Source organism: Vombatus ursinus, unplaced genomic scaffold (genome assembly GCF_900497805.2).
Source record: "Vombatus ursinus unplaced genomic scaffold, bare-nosed wombat genome assembly UNPS02009835.1, whole genome shotgun sequence".
Classification (NCBI taxonomy): Eukaryota; Metazoa; Chordata; class Mammalia; order Diprotodontia; family Vombatidae; genus Vombatus; species Vombatus ursinus.
In genome coordinates, this window is record NW_020949613.1 from 410,491 (window position 1) to 427,138 (window position 16,648).

The 16,648-nt window shown below is 41.0% G+C and overlaps 2 protein-coding genes across 2 annotated transcripts in view; both read right to left on the minus strand.

Moving 5' to 3' along the window:
* Positions 1-5,071, minus strand: part of LOC114036492 (glutathione S-transferase-like) — a 55,398-nt gene extending 50,327 nt beyond the window's left edge. Inside the window, exon 1 of the mRNA XM_027852984.1 lies at positions 5,026-5,071. The gene's annotated coding sequence lies outside the window, so the exon portion shown is untranslated. The remainder of the gene's footprint in view (positions 1-5,025) is intronic.
* Positions 1-5,237, minus strand: part of LOC114036491 (glutathione S-transferase-like) — a 12,750-nt gene extending 7,513 nt beyond the window's left edge. Inside the window, exons 1-2 of the mRNA XM_027852982.1 lie at positions 5,026-5,237; positions 2,256-2,307 (exon numbers count right to left, since the gene is read on the minus strand). Coding sequence (XP_027708783.1) covers positions 2,256-2,307; positions 5,026-5,229 — 256 coding nt within the window. The 5' untranslated portion in view covers positions 5,230-5,237. The remainder of the gene's footprint in view (positions 1-2,255; positions 2,308-5,025) is intronic.
* Between the last annotated feature and the right edge of the window lie 11,411 nt (positions 5,238-16,648).

Below are 16,648 nucleotides of genomic sequence, written 5' to 3' on the forward strand. Positions count from 1 at the left end.
TTTTTTTTTTTTTTTTTTTTTTTTTTTTTTTTGCTTTTTGGTGAGGCAACTGGGGTTAAGTGACTTGCCCAGGGTCACATAGCTAGTAAGTGTTATGTGTCTGAGACTAGATTTGAACTCAGGTCCTCCTAACTCAAGGCCACAGCTCGATCCACTTCGCAATCTAGCTGCCCAACTCCAGGCATTTTGACTGTGTGTGTGTGTGTAGGTGCCCCATGCCTAGAATGTTCTGCCTCCTCATCTCTGCCTCCTGTCTCCCTGGTTTCCTTCAAGTCCCAGTCAAAATCCCACCTTCTCCAAGAAGCGTTTCCTGATCTCTCACTTACTGCTACTGCCTTCCCCTGTAAGTTATCTGCAGGCTACCCTGGATATATCTTGTGTGTTCATAATTGTTTGTTTGCTGTCTCTGCACTATTAGACTGTGAACTCCTTGGGAGCAGGGGCTGTTGGATTTTTTTGTTTCCCATTGCATCTACTCTTATTTTTATTTTTCAATTTAATTTATTTTGTTCTGAACTTAAGAAATAAAACAAGAAAAAATGATTGTTAAAAAATATATTTTTTTCCTTTCTTTCTATTCCCTGTGCTTAGTGCAGTGCCTGACACATAGTAGGTCCTTAATAAATGCTTCTTGACTGACTGAAAGCTATGGCTGGAATAGCATTAATTGACAACAGTAGTTTTGTGAACCTACTATGTGCACTTCAGTATGCTAGGCACTCTGGGTGGTATACATGAATGTAGGAAGGATCTCTTAGGATTTATCTGTGACCTTGTGGGACTAGGGAACTCCCTATATGGGAACTTCCTCCATCTACCCAAATGACAACTCTATCGATGACTTGGTCTTTACACTGTCTGCTTGGGTAATCTATGATTCTTAACTTAAAGGATTTTGCCTTTAAATCTTCTCTCACAAATTGATATCTGCTCCCTCCTGCCTCTAGCCTCATGTACAAACTTCTTTTTGCATCCAAAGCCCTGCATGCTCTGTTCTAGCCTGCCCTTCTAGACTCCTTACACATGACTCTTCACACACCCTGCCTCCCAGACAAACTAGCTTACTTGCTTTTCTGCCCACATATTACACCTCCTGCCTCCTTGCCTTTGTATGGGCTGACTTCCATCCCTAGAATTCCCTCTCTCCTTACCCTTCCTGAACCAGCTAGCTGCTAGCACCCACCTTCCCCTGAAGGTTACTCTTCCCTCGGAAATTCTTTTATATTTGAATAAGCTCTATATTTACTTGTATAGCTAGGTAGGTGGCTTGGTGAACAGTGCTGGATTTAGGGTTCCAGCCTTGTCTCAGACATCTGCTAGCTGTATAACCCTGGGCAAGTCACTAAAGCTCTCCACCTCAGTCTGCTCATCCTTAAAACGGGGATGATGACAGCACCTACCTCCCAAAGTCGCTATGAGGGTTGATGGAGATAATATTTGTAAAATACTTGGGAAGTGTATGAATGATATGATGATGATGATAATGGTGTTTATGCATGATGTTTCGCCTAAAGAATATAAGCTCATTGAGGGAAGGAACTACTTCATTTTTTTCAGCTTTGTGTCTCCACTGACTTAGATAGCACCTGGTGCACAGTAAGTACTTAATAAATGCTAGTCCATCAATTGATTGATCCACCCTAACCCCTTCCTTTAGCTCCTACCACCATCCTCTAGGCCAGGGTCTCATCACTTCCCACCTAGGTTCTTTCAGTGTTTCTCACTGGTCTCTACACCTCCAGTCTCTGTCTATTCCAATCAGATCATCATAATTCTTCTTCCTGAAACACAGCAAACAGAAGCAAAGATACTTCTTTGCCCACACACAAAAAACCCTCCAGTAACTCCCACCTGCCTGCTCTTTCCTCACATTCAAGCTCCTCCATGGCCTGACTCCAACCTAACCTTTTCAGTCTTAAATCCCATCACTTTTTCCCATCCACCACTATTCCTCTATAGAAGCCAAGGGCCCTTTGTTTCAGGAGGAAAAAAGCTTTACTTTCTTCCCTGATGTGGTTGTTTTGAAATTCAAACCCTGCCTCTGAGGTACAGAGGAACACACGTGTGTACTGTCCTAGGTAATTCCCCATTCATGCTAGGATTTATAACATACTTTTTCACAACTGTAGAATCAGAGAATTGGAGGGCTTCGAGGGGATCTTAGAGACTTTCTGCATGTCTTTTCAGGCAAGGCAAGGGGAGTTAATCTGATCTGCATGGACTAGCAGAGCAGAGCAGCAAGGCTTTGAACTCACCCTTAATTAAATTCTGAAGTTCTTCAGCTGTTTCCAAAAGCACTTCTTCAAACTACAAAGGAGAAGGACACATGAGGATATGACAGTGATGGAATCATAGAATGTTAGCATTGGCAGAGACCCTAGAGATCACCTAAGACAACTAGGCTGTATGAGGGGTAGAGTACAGGAGTAGGAGTCACAAAGACCTGAGTTCAAATCCTACCTTAGGTATTTACTAGCTGGGAGACCCTGGGCAAGTCACTTAACTTCTCTGAGCCTCAGTTTCCTCACCTGCAAAAATGAGGACCTTGGACTAAATGACCTCTAAGGTTCCTTCCAGCTCTACATAAATGACTCTGATGCTTTTGTCCAAAACTTCTCAAACATTTTGGTTTCAGAACTCCCATTACCTTCTTAAATGTAATAGTACTGAGGACCTACGCTTCTGTTTATGTGGGTTCTGTCTTATCAATATTAGCCATATTAGAAAATAAAGTTGATGAATTTTAAATATGTTTATCAATTCATTAAAAACAAACCCATTACATGTTAACATAAGTATTTTTATGAAAAATAACTATTTTCCAAAACAAAAAATTAGTGAGAAGAGTGGCATTGTTTTACATGTTTCTGCAAATCTCTTTAATGTCCAATCTTAGCTGGATTCTTATATCTGCTTCTGCATTCAGTCTGTTGTAATATGTTGTTTTGGATGAAATACATGTGTATATATACATATACACATACATATATAGATATAGATAGATAAAATCCAGCTCCACAGAGATATGTAATTGGAAAAGGGAAGAGTATTTTAATAGGTTATTAACATCTTAGTATTATGAAAAGAGTTTTGATCTCAAAAATCCCCTGAAAGGATTTTGGGCAACTTCAGACTACACTTTGAGAACCACCGTTCTAGTCTACTCTCCCTCCCCCCACTTTTTTTTATTAAAAGATGAATCTTAGAGAAATGATTAATAGATTATCAATTCCTAGAGGGTAACAATTTGTATTTTTTCATTTTTGTATCTATCCAGTGCCTGGCAGAGTACGCTACATAAATCCATATAAAGAATCTGTGATTCTGGCAATCATATTACGACTATATATGTAAGTGCTGTTGTCTGAGGCACATAGACGTTAAGACTTACCCAGGGTCATAGAGCGAACAAGTGTCAGGGGCAAGGGGAGAGGGGATAGTGGCTAGACTTGTGATTTCATAAATGTGAGATAGAAGTGTCAAACAAGCTGCCTGCAAAAGTCCTGAGTGCATCCCCAAACAGATTAAAAATGTAGTTGGGAAGTGTTTATAAATAAAATTAGATGCACACGTTTTAGTGGTCCCCATTTCTATCTGAGTTTAACACCAGTGATGTAGGGAACTCTTGATGACCCTATCTACCACGGCAAATCAGTGACTGCTCTGCAATGTGAAGTCTTAGAATCAGAAGACCAGAGTTCAAAACTTAACTCTGTAGCTTACTGCTTGAGTGACCTGGGGCAAGTCACTTAACTTTTCTGTGCCTCAGTTTCCTTATCAGCAGAAGGGGGGTGCAGAGGGGCGAGGCATGAACTAGATGGCCTCAAGATCTCTTCTAGCTCTCTATTTCTGATCCCCTGATCCTATGACTTACCCAAAGTCACACAGCTAATTAGCGGCAAAGCCACGACTACAATCTGAGCCTCTTGACTTCCAGACCAGTGTTTTTCACTATGCCACACTGCCTAATTAATATTGTGACTATTATTAATGATTGTAATTACTGTTCATAGGCTCATAGATTGAGACTCAAGCTCCTTAAATGGTAACTAAGTGGTGTGGTGGATAGAGTACATGGGGTCCTAGGATTAGCAGAACTGAAGGCCCTCAGACCCTAGGACACAGACAGAGCTGGAAGGGACGCTGGGGGCTGTCTCCTCCAATCCCCTCATGTGGAAGAGAGGAAACTGAACCCCCGAGAGGGGGAATGATTTACTAATATCACTTAGAAGTAGGGGAAATCATTCATCACCACCTGAAAGTTTATCACAAATTTTTCTAGCATATCAATCTAAATTATTAATGTTTAAAAATTTAGAAACTTCGTGAAGACTTTATGAAGGACTTGTATGTAATGAATCTGAATCTTCCCCACTCTCTACCCAAGTAAAAGGAAGCCAACAAAAATGAAGATTGCTAAAAATCTCTTTAGAAACTAACCCAACCTCTGTTTCTTGGTATTTTTCGATATTCCGAAATGGTGAGCTTTTAAATGAAGAACAACATTAAGCAATACTGGACAGGCAATTAATTAAATAAATTGGAACCAATATCATTCTTTGTGTTATGGCATAAAAAAAAAGTTTTTTAAGGAGTCGTTGTAGGCAAAGATCACAGAACATTCAACCTAGAAGGGGATCTCAGAAATCCTGTAATGCCAGCCCCCTATTCCACAAGTGCTGAAGCTAGACTCAGAGTTGCAAGCTAGCTTGCCTGAGGACATCCAGCTAGGAGGGAGTGGTGCCGCGACTTGGACCCGGGTCAGATGAACTTCCAGTGAACTTGCCCCCAGGCCCTGATTCCACTTTCAGAACAAGAACTCAATCAACACTTAATTATCAAGATAAATGTGACTTTCAACTGGCTCCAAAGACTCAGTTCACAATTAAAGGGAAAAAAAAGTGATGACAATGATTAGAGCTCTTTTTGGAGGGAGTCATTCAGTAAGCTCCACGTGACTTCTCCTGTAGCAAATATCGACTGAGTCTGAAGAACAAGAACAAACGTAAGAAACGAAGCATCTACCTCCACACCAGCAGCGGCCAGGAGCCAGCGCACGGATTCCATTCTGCCTCTGCCATCGAAGTAATACAGTTTGGGCTTCGCAGCCATGATTCTCAATTCCTGGTTTTCTGAAGAACAAGAGAGAACAAACAGCCTGACCAGGACCGAGGTAGACAAGCTTTCTTCTTGCTGTCCACCCTGGATGCAAGAGGAAAGTGCAAACATTAACGAGTAATGACTCAGCAGGGAGCAGGGGGCAGGGGGAGGGGAGGGAAGAGGAATCACGTGGCCGGCAGGGTTCCGACCTCTCATTTTCCCTAGATACGGGCGGCAGGCACGGATCTGTTTAACTGATTGTTGAAATACATTTGGGACTTTGGTGAGGAGGGACTGATCAGCTTAACCTGGTCCACGTAGGATATTTAAAATGTGAAGATGGAGTTTCTTTCTTTGTGTAAGGAATGTCTACTAGGATAATTTTTATCGTTATGCAAAGTTGGTCATCTAGATCTGGGTATCATGGATCTCAAATAACTCCCTTTTCTTTCCAGGTATTGTTTGGGGGAGATCCTACTTATGCAGATGTGGAATTCTCTATCAAAACCCAGGAACAATAAATCAAATAGAAAAGTTTTCATTTAGGACGAATGCCAAAATATAAAATGTAGATTCTGGTGCTGATTTATGTAGTGAGCTCCCTGGAGAGGAAATTCCCTCTACCAAAGGCATATCTGCCATTGTCCTGGGGTTTTTTAGTCTGAGAGTTGCCTGGGACACAGAGAGGTTAAGCAGCAGGCCCAGTAGGAAAGAGTCAGAGGCAGGATTAAAGCCAGGTCTTCTTGAGACTGAAGGGGCTTGTCTATCTACATATAAGACCTCTTTTCCTCTCCACTGTAGAAATCCATTCCAATAAAATATACTTTGTTACCTTGCCATAAGGGCTCATTTCAAATCGACAAGGGAAATGACCCAAGACATAACGAAACAGAATTTCCCATGGATTCCCATGCTGCCCATGAGAATGGGACTATTACCTACAGGACTCAGGAGGCCCCAGGGTTATGGCTCAGCTGGGATAACTTTAATGGTTCACTTCCCAGACAAGTGTGTATGCTCCACTGATGTCCTGTCCTGTTTCTAAAGTTGCTGGAGTCTTCATCTGGGGCTGCTTCTTCAGAGGAAGCTTTAACACTCTTTTGTGAGACTGTCCAGCCAACATGCCTGGAGTTAATGGTGTTTCTGGCTCTTTTAGCTTAACAATGTTTAACATCCTCCTTCAAAGGAATTCTCCAAGCCTCCATGATATTTTGGGTGAGGAGAGTAAATTCCTACTGCTTCCTATAAAGAATTTTGCAGATGAATGTTGTGATAGAATTTAGTGTAAAACAGTTTGTTTTCATTTTTCCCTTAAATCACCAACATCAAGAATAGTACCTTGCACAGAAGAGAAACAATAAATATTTGTTGAAATGAAACAAATTTACAGACAGTGTCAGGGACACTTTGAATTATAGTAAAAATTTAATAACTTTAAAGAATATTATGTGATGGCAGAATACAGCTAGCAACCTCCTTCCTGCCTTCCTGTCATTGCACCCCAGACTGTGATCTTTTTGGTTGTTTCTGTCATTTCAGATGGGTCTGATTCTCTGAGGCCACATTTTGGGTTTTCTTGGCAGGGTTTTCTACTGTAGTAGAGGTTTACCATTTCCTTCTTCAGATCGCTGCACAGATGAAGAACTAGGCAAACATGTTTAAGTGAAGTGAGGTGCCCACGGTCACCAAGCTAGTAAGTGTCTGAGGGCACATCTGAACCTAGGACCTCCTGACTCCAGGTTCTGCACTCTATCCACTTCACCACCTACCTGCTCCTCTGCCCTCCTTTGGAGTCCCAAAGCATTGTCTTTGCCAAAGTCCTTCATATGCATCCTGAACATTAGCCTTAACTATCTTCTCTCAATCTAGTGTCACTGGTTTCTGTTTTTCATAAAAAACTTTCAGAACTTGTGCAGAAAAAATTAATAAAGGAACATTCAAAGGAGATTTCAGTATGATTTCAAAGGAGAAAGGCATCATGGAAGAGATGAGAAGCTATGAAAAGGGAGGCTGGACATGGAGGACATGGAGGCTACATCTTATCAATGCATTAGCTCCAAATAAAGGATGCCTCCCAAATTTAAGGAAAAGTTTAGGAAATACCAGTGGCTGAAGTTGGAGCGAATAATAATCATAAGGTTTTCAAAGTGCTTTACAACTATTACCTCATTTGATCCTTACAATGCTGGGAAGTAGGTACTATTAATATTCCCATTTTATACATGAAAAAAAATGAGGCACATGGATGTTAAGTGACTTTCCTAGGGCCATATAGGTAGTATGTGTCTGAGATCTAATTTTTACTCAAGTGTTCCTGACTCCTTCAGAGCTTATCAAACTTCCTGGGTCAGAGTGTTGCTCAGTCATTTCAGTTGTGTCTGAGGGTTTGTGGGCCCATTTGGGTTTTTGTTTCCAAAGATACTGGAGTGGTTTGCCATTTTGTTCTCCAGTTCCTTTTACAGATGAGGAAACTGAGGCAAATAGGGTAAAGTGACTTGCCCAGGGTCACACAGCTAGTAAGTTTATGAGGCTAGATTTGATCTCAGAAAGATGAGTCTTACTGTCTCCAGCCTTGGCACTCTATCCACTGTGCCACCTAGCTGCCCTCACTGGCTCACAGTAGCCACTCAATAAGTGTTTACTGATTGATTGACTCAAAATATAGTATATTGGGGCAGCTAGGTGGATCCAGGAGGACCTGAATTCAAATCTGGCCTCAGACACATAACGCTAGCTGTGTGACCCTGGGTAAGTCAACTAACCCCATTGCCTAGCCCCCTGCCCCAAATATAGTATATCATCGTGGGGAAGCTGTTGAACCTCTCCTGAGAAATTCTCTGAAACTGAAGTCACTGAGCAATTTAAAACCACAGACTAAAGTCCCTCTGCATTGGTGGAGGGAGTTTACACATTGGAAGTTTCCTATACCAGTAAAATCACAGGTAAAAACCTAACCCCCCTGTCACCTTTTACCATAGCCCTCCCCTGTGCCCCCCACATTTCCATCACTCAGCCCCATGCCTGGCATATAGTAAGACTTCAATACGTGCTTTTTGAATTGTATTGAAACTTCACTTTATTTTATGAATCTCATTTTCTAATTTTTGGAACTACAAGTGAAAGTGATAACTATGGTGACAAATTGATAGTTCTCAGTCAATAAGTATTTATTAAGTGCTTCCTCTTGGTTTATGCTACATGGAAGCCCTGGCAAGTTAATGACTAACCCTTTAGTTAACCATTAAAAATACCTAGTTTTGAGCCTTGAGAGTTATGGATGGCATACTAGAATTTTTCATGTTCATTTTTTTATTGTACTAGAGGTTTTTATGAGCTATAACAAGGGCAGATCTCTGATATCACAAATAGATAACATTTGTGGCCTCAGTACAGTTTTCAGCAGTAGAGTTGAACGTTTGGGGGAACTCCTGATTTCTGATTAGTAAGCAAAAATGACAGGTGTCAAACAAGAGGTCAGAAAATCAAAGCCAAGGGCAGCTGAAGCAACCAGTTTAAGCAAATCTTGAGATAGAAACCAACATATATAGAACATGCTTGCATAAGGGACCTTGGAGAAGCACAGAACTCAAATAACTCTTTCATTTGTGAAAAAGAGTTTTTTTTTAACTGATATTCTTCAAATGGAATTGCCCATTCACTGACATCCAAATTTTCTGAAGAAAGGAGACTGAGTTTATGGTACATATATATTAAGCACTATAGACTGACCAATCAAACAATAGCTCTAAGGAAATAGAAGACGATGAATTATGGAATTGTATTATATACTGAATGTGCTGTACATTGAATTTCAACATTCTACCCAGTATAGGAATCCCCTTGTAATGTCACTGACAAAAGGTCATTCAAACTTTGTTTGAAAACTTCCAGTAATGGGTAAGTTACTGTCTGAGAAAACAGTGTAATCCAGTTTGAGACAGATAAAATTGCTAGAATGTTCTTTCTTACATTGACTCAAAATCACCCCCAAATAACTTTCATGCATGGTACTGGGCTTGCCCCGTGGAGCTACGCAGAAATTTTGTTCTTCTCCCATGTGATGGATCTTCAAAAATGTGGAGATAGCTCTCATGTTCACACGGGGTTTCTCTTCTCCAAACAGACATAGTATAGTGACTTGATTCACCAAGTTGCCCAAGGTGAATAATGCATGACCATCACAATTGGTACTAGGGGCTTTGCCTCATTGATATGGTAGCATGGTTCAGGGGAAAGAATGCTGAATTGGGAGCCAGAGGACCTGATTCAAACCTTGCCTTTACCACCTGTGTGGCGTGGGGCAAGTCATTTAACCTTGTGGTTCTCAGTTCCTTCATCTGAAAAATGAGGCTATGGGAATAAATAACCCCATTAATTATTATCTATTGGACTCAAGAACTTCCAGTAAGGACAACAGGTCTTGGAGGACTGAATGGTTCACTTGCAGCAAGTAATGTTTTTTCAATCATATCCACCTGAATATAAAATAGCTTCATGACCCTATTTGGGGTTTTCTTGGCAAAGATCCTGGAGTGGTTTGCCATTTCCTTCTCCAGCTCTTTTGACAGATGAGGAAACTAAGGCAAACAGGGTTAAGTGACTTTCCCAAGGTCACACAGCTAGGAAATATCTGAGGCTAGATTTGAACTCAGGTTATACTGACACCAGTCCCAGCACTCTATCTACTGTGCCATCTGGCTACTCACCTTTCTTTGTAGTGCTTAGCAGGTTATCTGACACATGGCATTTAATAAATGCTTACTGACTGACTGAATAGCCTTCTAACTGGTCTCCTGGCCTCCAGTCTTTCCTCCTTCCAATCCACATCCAGCTATCACAATGACTTTCCTAAAGTGTAAGTCTAACCAGTAAGTTATCAGAGGCAGGATTTGAATCCAGGTCTTCCTATCTTCAAGGCCCAGCCCTCCAACCATTATGCTAAGTTACCTCTTGCTTGACTTATACTAGTCTATTATAATCTTTTATAATACTATCTGTTTTACAAATTAAACCAGCATGCTGAATTTTTGAGATCCAGAAAAAAATAATTTAATCTACCTATGTAAATCTGCAAGCTACTTCTAATTCTTAATATTGGGATAATTTTAATAATATTATTGCTAGGTTCAGGGTTGTGCTGGTAAACATTTAACAACATCTGGTGGTGGGTGGGGGAGAGAGATGTCTATAACACGCATTTTACATTTAATCTTCATTATTAACATTTAACATTATTAATATTTTCTCCATTCCTTTCTTAATTGCATGCAATCAACAAAACAATAAATCAAGCCCTGATTTGTAGCATTTGCCAATTTCCAAGGTGCATACATTCGCATTGAAAATTTAACAATTGGCTCTCAGAAAGGCTCAGAGCTGGCTCCAGCATATCCCTGACTTAGGTTAATTGGTTTGTTTGGCAGTTAGTTGGCACAATGGATAGTGTGATAGGTCTGGAGTGGGAAAGACTTGAGATCAGATCCAGCCTCATGTACTTACTAGCTGTGTGAGCCTGGGCAATTCATTTAACCTCTATCTGCCTCACTTCCCTCATCTGTAAATTGTAGATAATAATAGCATTTACCTCACAGGGCTTTTGAGAAGCTCAAATGATTTAAATTATTAAATGCTTAGCAGGATGCCAGGGAGATAGCAGGTGCTATGTTATACTGGCCACACGCCGACCTTCTGCCAGCCGTACGCCGGTACCCACTTCTCTTATAAGAAGCACACTACCAGAGTCTTACCCACACCCGGGTCTTCGGTACTCAGCCGGATCACCACACAGAGACGAGCCATCGGGAGGCGCCAACACCAGAGCTTTATTCAGAGGCCAACACAGCAAGCCATCATAGCAAGGCCAAGCAGCAAGGCCAGAGCAACAGGGCAGGAGCCAGGAGAGAGCGCGTGTGATCTGACCACGCTTGTTCCTAAAAACCTACCTAGCCCCTCCTCCCCAGCCTGCTTACTAGCCAATGATTGTAGGGTCAGATACCGGAAGGGGCTGTCTGAGTTTAGCACACCAAGGGGGAGGGAGTGACGTAGGAAGCCAGGATTGGATATAGGAAGGAGGCATCTGGGAATGACGCATAGACAAGAGTACGTGACCTAGGAAGTCAGACTCAGGAGGGGTCTGGGTCAGTGCTGCACAAAGGGACCCAGGAAGTCAGGAAGGTCACAAGAGGCATCTGGGGATGACATTGCATATAGGGAGGGGACTAAGCAGAGGGAACTCAGTCCTCTGCCATCCCACTCCCACGTGGCACCGCCCCTTGCCTCAGGAGCTCAAGCTCCGACTACTTCCTTGTACCCAGCTTATCTCACAAAGCACTGCCCAATTGCCTCAGGGCTTCTCCATATCCAGCCCATACCAGTACACACAACTCTGCCTACCACAGCCCCTGCCTCGACTTCCAAAATACCCAGATCTTACCCTACCCTTGCCACAGCACACAACCTGGTAGCTGCCAACATCAGACAGTCCCTCACACTATGTAAATGTTAGCTAATATTATTAATCCCAGATTTTCTTATTTAGCTCAAATTATCTTTCCAGTTGGTCAGAATGTGAAGCTATATATGCCTGATTAAAAATCTTCCAGGTAAGTCGAATAAGGAGAAAAAGAAGAATGCTAATTAAAGTCAAGACAGTTGGCTTTTATTCTCATTTTTTCCACTAAATATCTGTGTGACTTGATATAAGTCACAGCTTCTTTCTGATTCTCAGTTTTCCTGTCTGTCAAATAGGGGATTGGAATCTAAGATTCCTTCCCAGTCTATCAGTCAAGTCTCAGGGCCTGGTATATAGTAACATAAATTTAGAACTGGAAGGGACTTTAAAAGACCATTCAGTCCAACACCTTCATTTTACAGATGAGGAAACTGAGGCTTAGTGAGGGGAAGTAACTGGCCCAGGGTCACACAGGTCTCCTGACTCCAAGTCCAGTGTCCTGACCTCTTGGCCTGGAATAAATAATGATTGATTGATTGATCGATTGATTGGCAACAGGTATCTATTTCGATATGAAATGCTCTTCCCATGAACTTTGGTTTGGAGCTGAAGATATTCCACCTATAAAGACCTGACATACCATATTAGAATCCAAATTTCAATTTCATCACCAACATTCTAGCTCTATCAATCAGTGCCCAGTAGCTGGCACATAGTAACATAATTTTTGAAGTGGAAGGGGCTACAATGACTAGCCTAAAATAGTTTTCTCCCCCACTTTTAAGATGAAAACTTCTTAGAGAGAATTTGTTCCATTTTATAGTAACCACATATAGACACCACATTTTTGTAAACCTCACCCACTGTGGAGGCTCCTTGCTTTTGGATTCCACATCTCATCCTGATCTTTTTTCCCCACACAATCAATTTATATAAAAGGCAACACTTGAACCCAAGGTCAGTCTAGCTTCAAGCCCAACCTTTTTTTATTCTTTCTTGGGAGGTTTATCTCACTCCAGGTCACTACCACCAAGTAAAATATAGTACCCAGACAAGGATATGGTGGAGCCAGCTCTAACCTCATATAAGCTTTAAGCCCAAGGAATCAGCAGATACTAATAATCTGGGCTTGATTTATTGTTTTATTGATTTTCTAGACTTGAGAAATCATTAATAATGCAGTTTAAACTTAAAAGTATATGTTTCCTGATTTTGTTATACATTTACCAGCACACCCATGGTACCAGATAGTGATAGTGCTACATTAGACCTTTGATTACTCTCTATCTCTGATTCCTTATCATAACATGGAGATGACACAGGTCTCTTGAAGACCATGCCATTGGAGCTCAAATTCTGGAAGGTTCTATAGAACTTGAATGGTGTGGAGTACTAGTAGAGGGATGGAGCTTGTGTCTATTTTCCATTTCCATTTCCATTTCCATTAGCCTAGATAAGTTGAAGGTGTTGATTAGCAAGGTGGCTACAGGGTGATGAATTTTTTAGTCTTATCAACTGTCAAGGACCATCAATCAATCAAGAAGCATTTACTCAGCACTAAATATGAACCAGACACTGTGCCAAGTGCCAACCAGGCACAAGATCCAAAGACAAAGTAAAAACAGTGCCTGCCCTCAGAAAACTTACATCCTAATGGAGAAACATCTTACATCTTATAGAGTAGATGAATGACAGACAGCCTTTGAGGGGAGGGCAGTAGCAGCTGGTAAGACCAGGACAGGGGTCCTGGACGACACAGTGCTTGAGCTGGGACTTAAAGGAAGCCAGGGATTCCCAGAGTCAGAGGTTGGGAGGAAAATCATTCGAAGCTTGGTGAACAGCCAGTACAAAGGCCTGGAGGTGGGAGATGGAGTGTCATGAGAGAGAACAGAAAGTGGGCTGCTGTGGCTGGATCATATAGAACATGGTCGGGGATGGGGACAGAATGCAGGAATATTGGAAAGACAAGAAGGATCCAGGTTGTGAAAAGCTTTAAATGTCAAACAAAAGACTTTATATTCTATCTCCAAGGTTATAGGAAGCCCTTGGAGTTAATTGAGTAGGGAGGTGATCTGGGTAGACTAAAGCTTTAGGAAAAATCACTTTGGCAACTGAGTTGAGGAAAGAGTAGGATGGGGAGAGAATAGGGTGAAGGAGACCAATCAGAAAGCTATGGCATTAGTCCAGGTAAAGGGAGAAGAGGGCCTAATTGGCGTGCTGGCTGGTAATATCTGCAAGGGATTCTGTAGAGAAAGTAGTTACAGGATTTATAAAATTTGGAAACTGATTAGATGTGTAGAGTGAGTGGAAGGAGTCAAGGATAATAGTGAAGCTTTAAAGCTAAGTGACAAGTGGAGAGAGTTTGAGGAGGAAAATAATGAGTTCTTTTTTTGGACATTTCAGTTTGAACTGCCTACAGGACATCCAGCCTGAATGTGTAACAGGCAGTTGGTGAAATGGAATTGGAGCTAAGGAAAACAAATTGCTGGGCTGGATAGATATAGATAGACACCTAGAGAGATACAGATGTGTGTGTATCATAGAATCATCTTAATGGAAATGATCATTTTACTCATGGGAGCTGATGAGATCACTGAGAGTATAGAGAGAAAAGGGCCCAGGATACAGCCTTGGGGGATACCCCCAGTTAGTTGGTAGTCACCTGGATGAAGACTTAGTAAAAGAGACTGAGGAGGGGCAGCTAGGTGGTGCAGTGGATAGAGCACAGACCCTGGAGTCAGGAGGACCTGAGTTCAAATCCAGCCTCAGACACATAACACTCACTAGCTGTGTGACAAGTCACTCAACCCCACCAAAAAAAAAAAAAAGAGAGAGAGAGACTGAGGAGCAGTCTGACAAGTAGGAGGAGAATCAAGAGATAACTGAGTCCTGAAAACCCCAAAATGAGAGAGAGGTAGTCAGCAGTGTTAAATGTTGCAGAGAGGTCAAGAAAGATGAGGATCAAGAAGAGGGCAGTGGGTCTGGTGCTTAAGAAATCACTGGTAACTTTGGAAGGAGTAGTTTTGATTGAGTGAAGAGGTTAGGAGGCAGATCAAAGATGACTTCTGAGAGGTTTGTCCCACTTGGTAAAAGAATGCATTCCTTCCTCACCTCTACCCCCTAGAAGGAGGATGGTTTTTATATTTAAAGGAATTGATCTATGGTTTGCTGATGCCTGCAAAAATCAATGAAGGTCCAGGAGGACATAATGAAACATAACATCCTCCCTCACAAAAGAAAGTTGGGGAACTACTAGGAAAGAATACTATATATATTGTCAAACAAGTTTTATTATCAAACAATAAATTAGGTTGTTTCCACAAAAATAAAAAAAAGGAAAAGCAAATAAATAACATGTATAATGTTTTAAAACAAAGCAGTCCAACTATCTCCAAGGTCCCTTCCAGCTCTATGAGTACATTTATCCCTTCCATATCACAACTTTCCTGATTGAGCTTTCCATATATCACCAATCAGCATAAGAAATTAAATGGGAATTTTTGTGGGGAGTTTTGCAGAAGCCGAAGAGGACACATGAAGGCCAACAGACTACACAGAAAAAGTTTAGGGACTCAGAAATGGATAAAATATACGCATAGTATTGTATAATATCAACATATTTTCTCTTTGAATACTGCTGTTACACAACTTTGATAGTGGTTCTGCTCTACCTTTTGCAGAAGTTTCCCAAGCTTTTCTGTCTGGTCAAACTTATACCATATTTTGACCTTTACATCTAAATGTAACATAAGTCCACAGTCACTAAACAAGCCACCAACAGTGTGCAGAAAATACCAAACTTAACAACTTATGTGCTAGTTGGGAGACCCTGGACTGAGAGCAATGGAGGTTCGTGGGATTTCCAAAGGAGCAGAGCATGGCTAAGCTCCATTGATTGGTGCCACTGGTTCCAGTCTTGGTCTGCTGCCCAAATGCTAAAGAGAAAGGTAAGGAAAAAATCTGTATCTCCAGATCGTGGGGTTGGATCATAACCCATTTTTTTTTTTTTTAGTGAGGCAATCAGGGTTGAGTGACTTGCCCAAGGTCACACAGCTAGTACATGTCAAGCGTTTAAGTCTGAGGCCAGATTTGAACTCAGATCCTCCTGACTTTAGGGCTAGTGCTCTATCCACTGCGCCACCTAGCTGCCCCATCATAACCCATTTCTTAATGAGTTAGTACAACTGACATTGGTTTAATTACAGAATGGGGAGATGACTGAGAGCAGAGTAAGGTCTTAACCAGATTAAAATGGGATTGGGAAATGTTTAACTAAATAAATAAAAATGCAGTACAACATAGATAATGTTAATTTGTGGTTTTCTAAGTGAATATGTTAATGTCAGCGATTTGTTTCACATTTGACACCACTGACTTAGAGTGTCATACAAAGAACTCTGTGGTTTAGGTTGTATCATATGCAACACACAAGGTAGCTACAGATACAAACATGGAAAGTGACACGAACAAATACTTATTGTGCTTAACAAGACTTACTTGACCTTTCTCTTTTAAAATGTTCAGATTTTGTGTGTCTATATCAGGATCCAGGAATCCTTATTTTTTAAGGGATCCTTCATCTCTTATTTATTCTGCAGTTATTTGAAGGAGAAAAGTAGAGGCATTAAATGAATTTCAAAAACTATTATTCTTACAAGAATCCATTCTTAAGTACATCAAGGAGTCATCATCTCATGCATCTGTGCACACTCAACATGAATCACAACTCCTACTACAACTCAAATAGACAGTATTTGTAAATTGATTTGATGTAACTGAAAAAAATCATTGCCATGCAGCCAGTCTAGGATTAGCCTCTCTGAGTATAGCTAGGCTTAACCTTGGACTCTTGGCATGCAGCTTATCCCTGGAACAATATTTGAAGCCTTTCTCACTTGATAGGACCTGTTATAACCTTTTTTTTTTTTTTTTAACAATAGTCCAGGGCTGTTCTGATTTATTGACCATTTTATTTGGGGGTAAATTCTGTACAATTTTTTAAAAATACAGAATTGAAAAAATCTTTTACAGTAAAAAATATAGCACTCTTATCAAACAGTAAAAACTTCTTGGTATACAAAAATTAATATGTAGTAT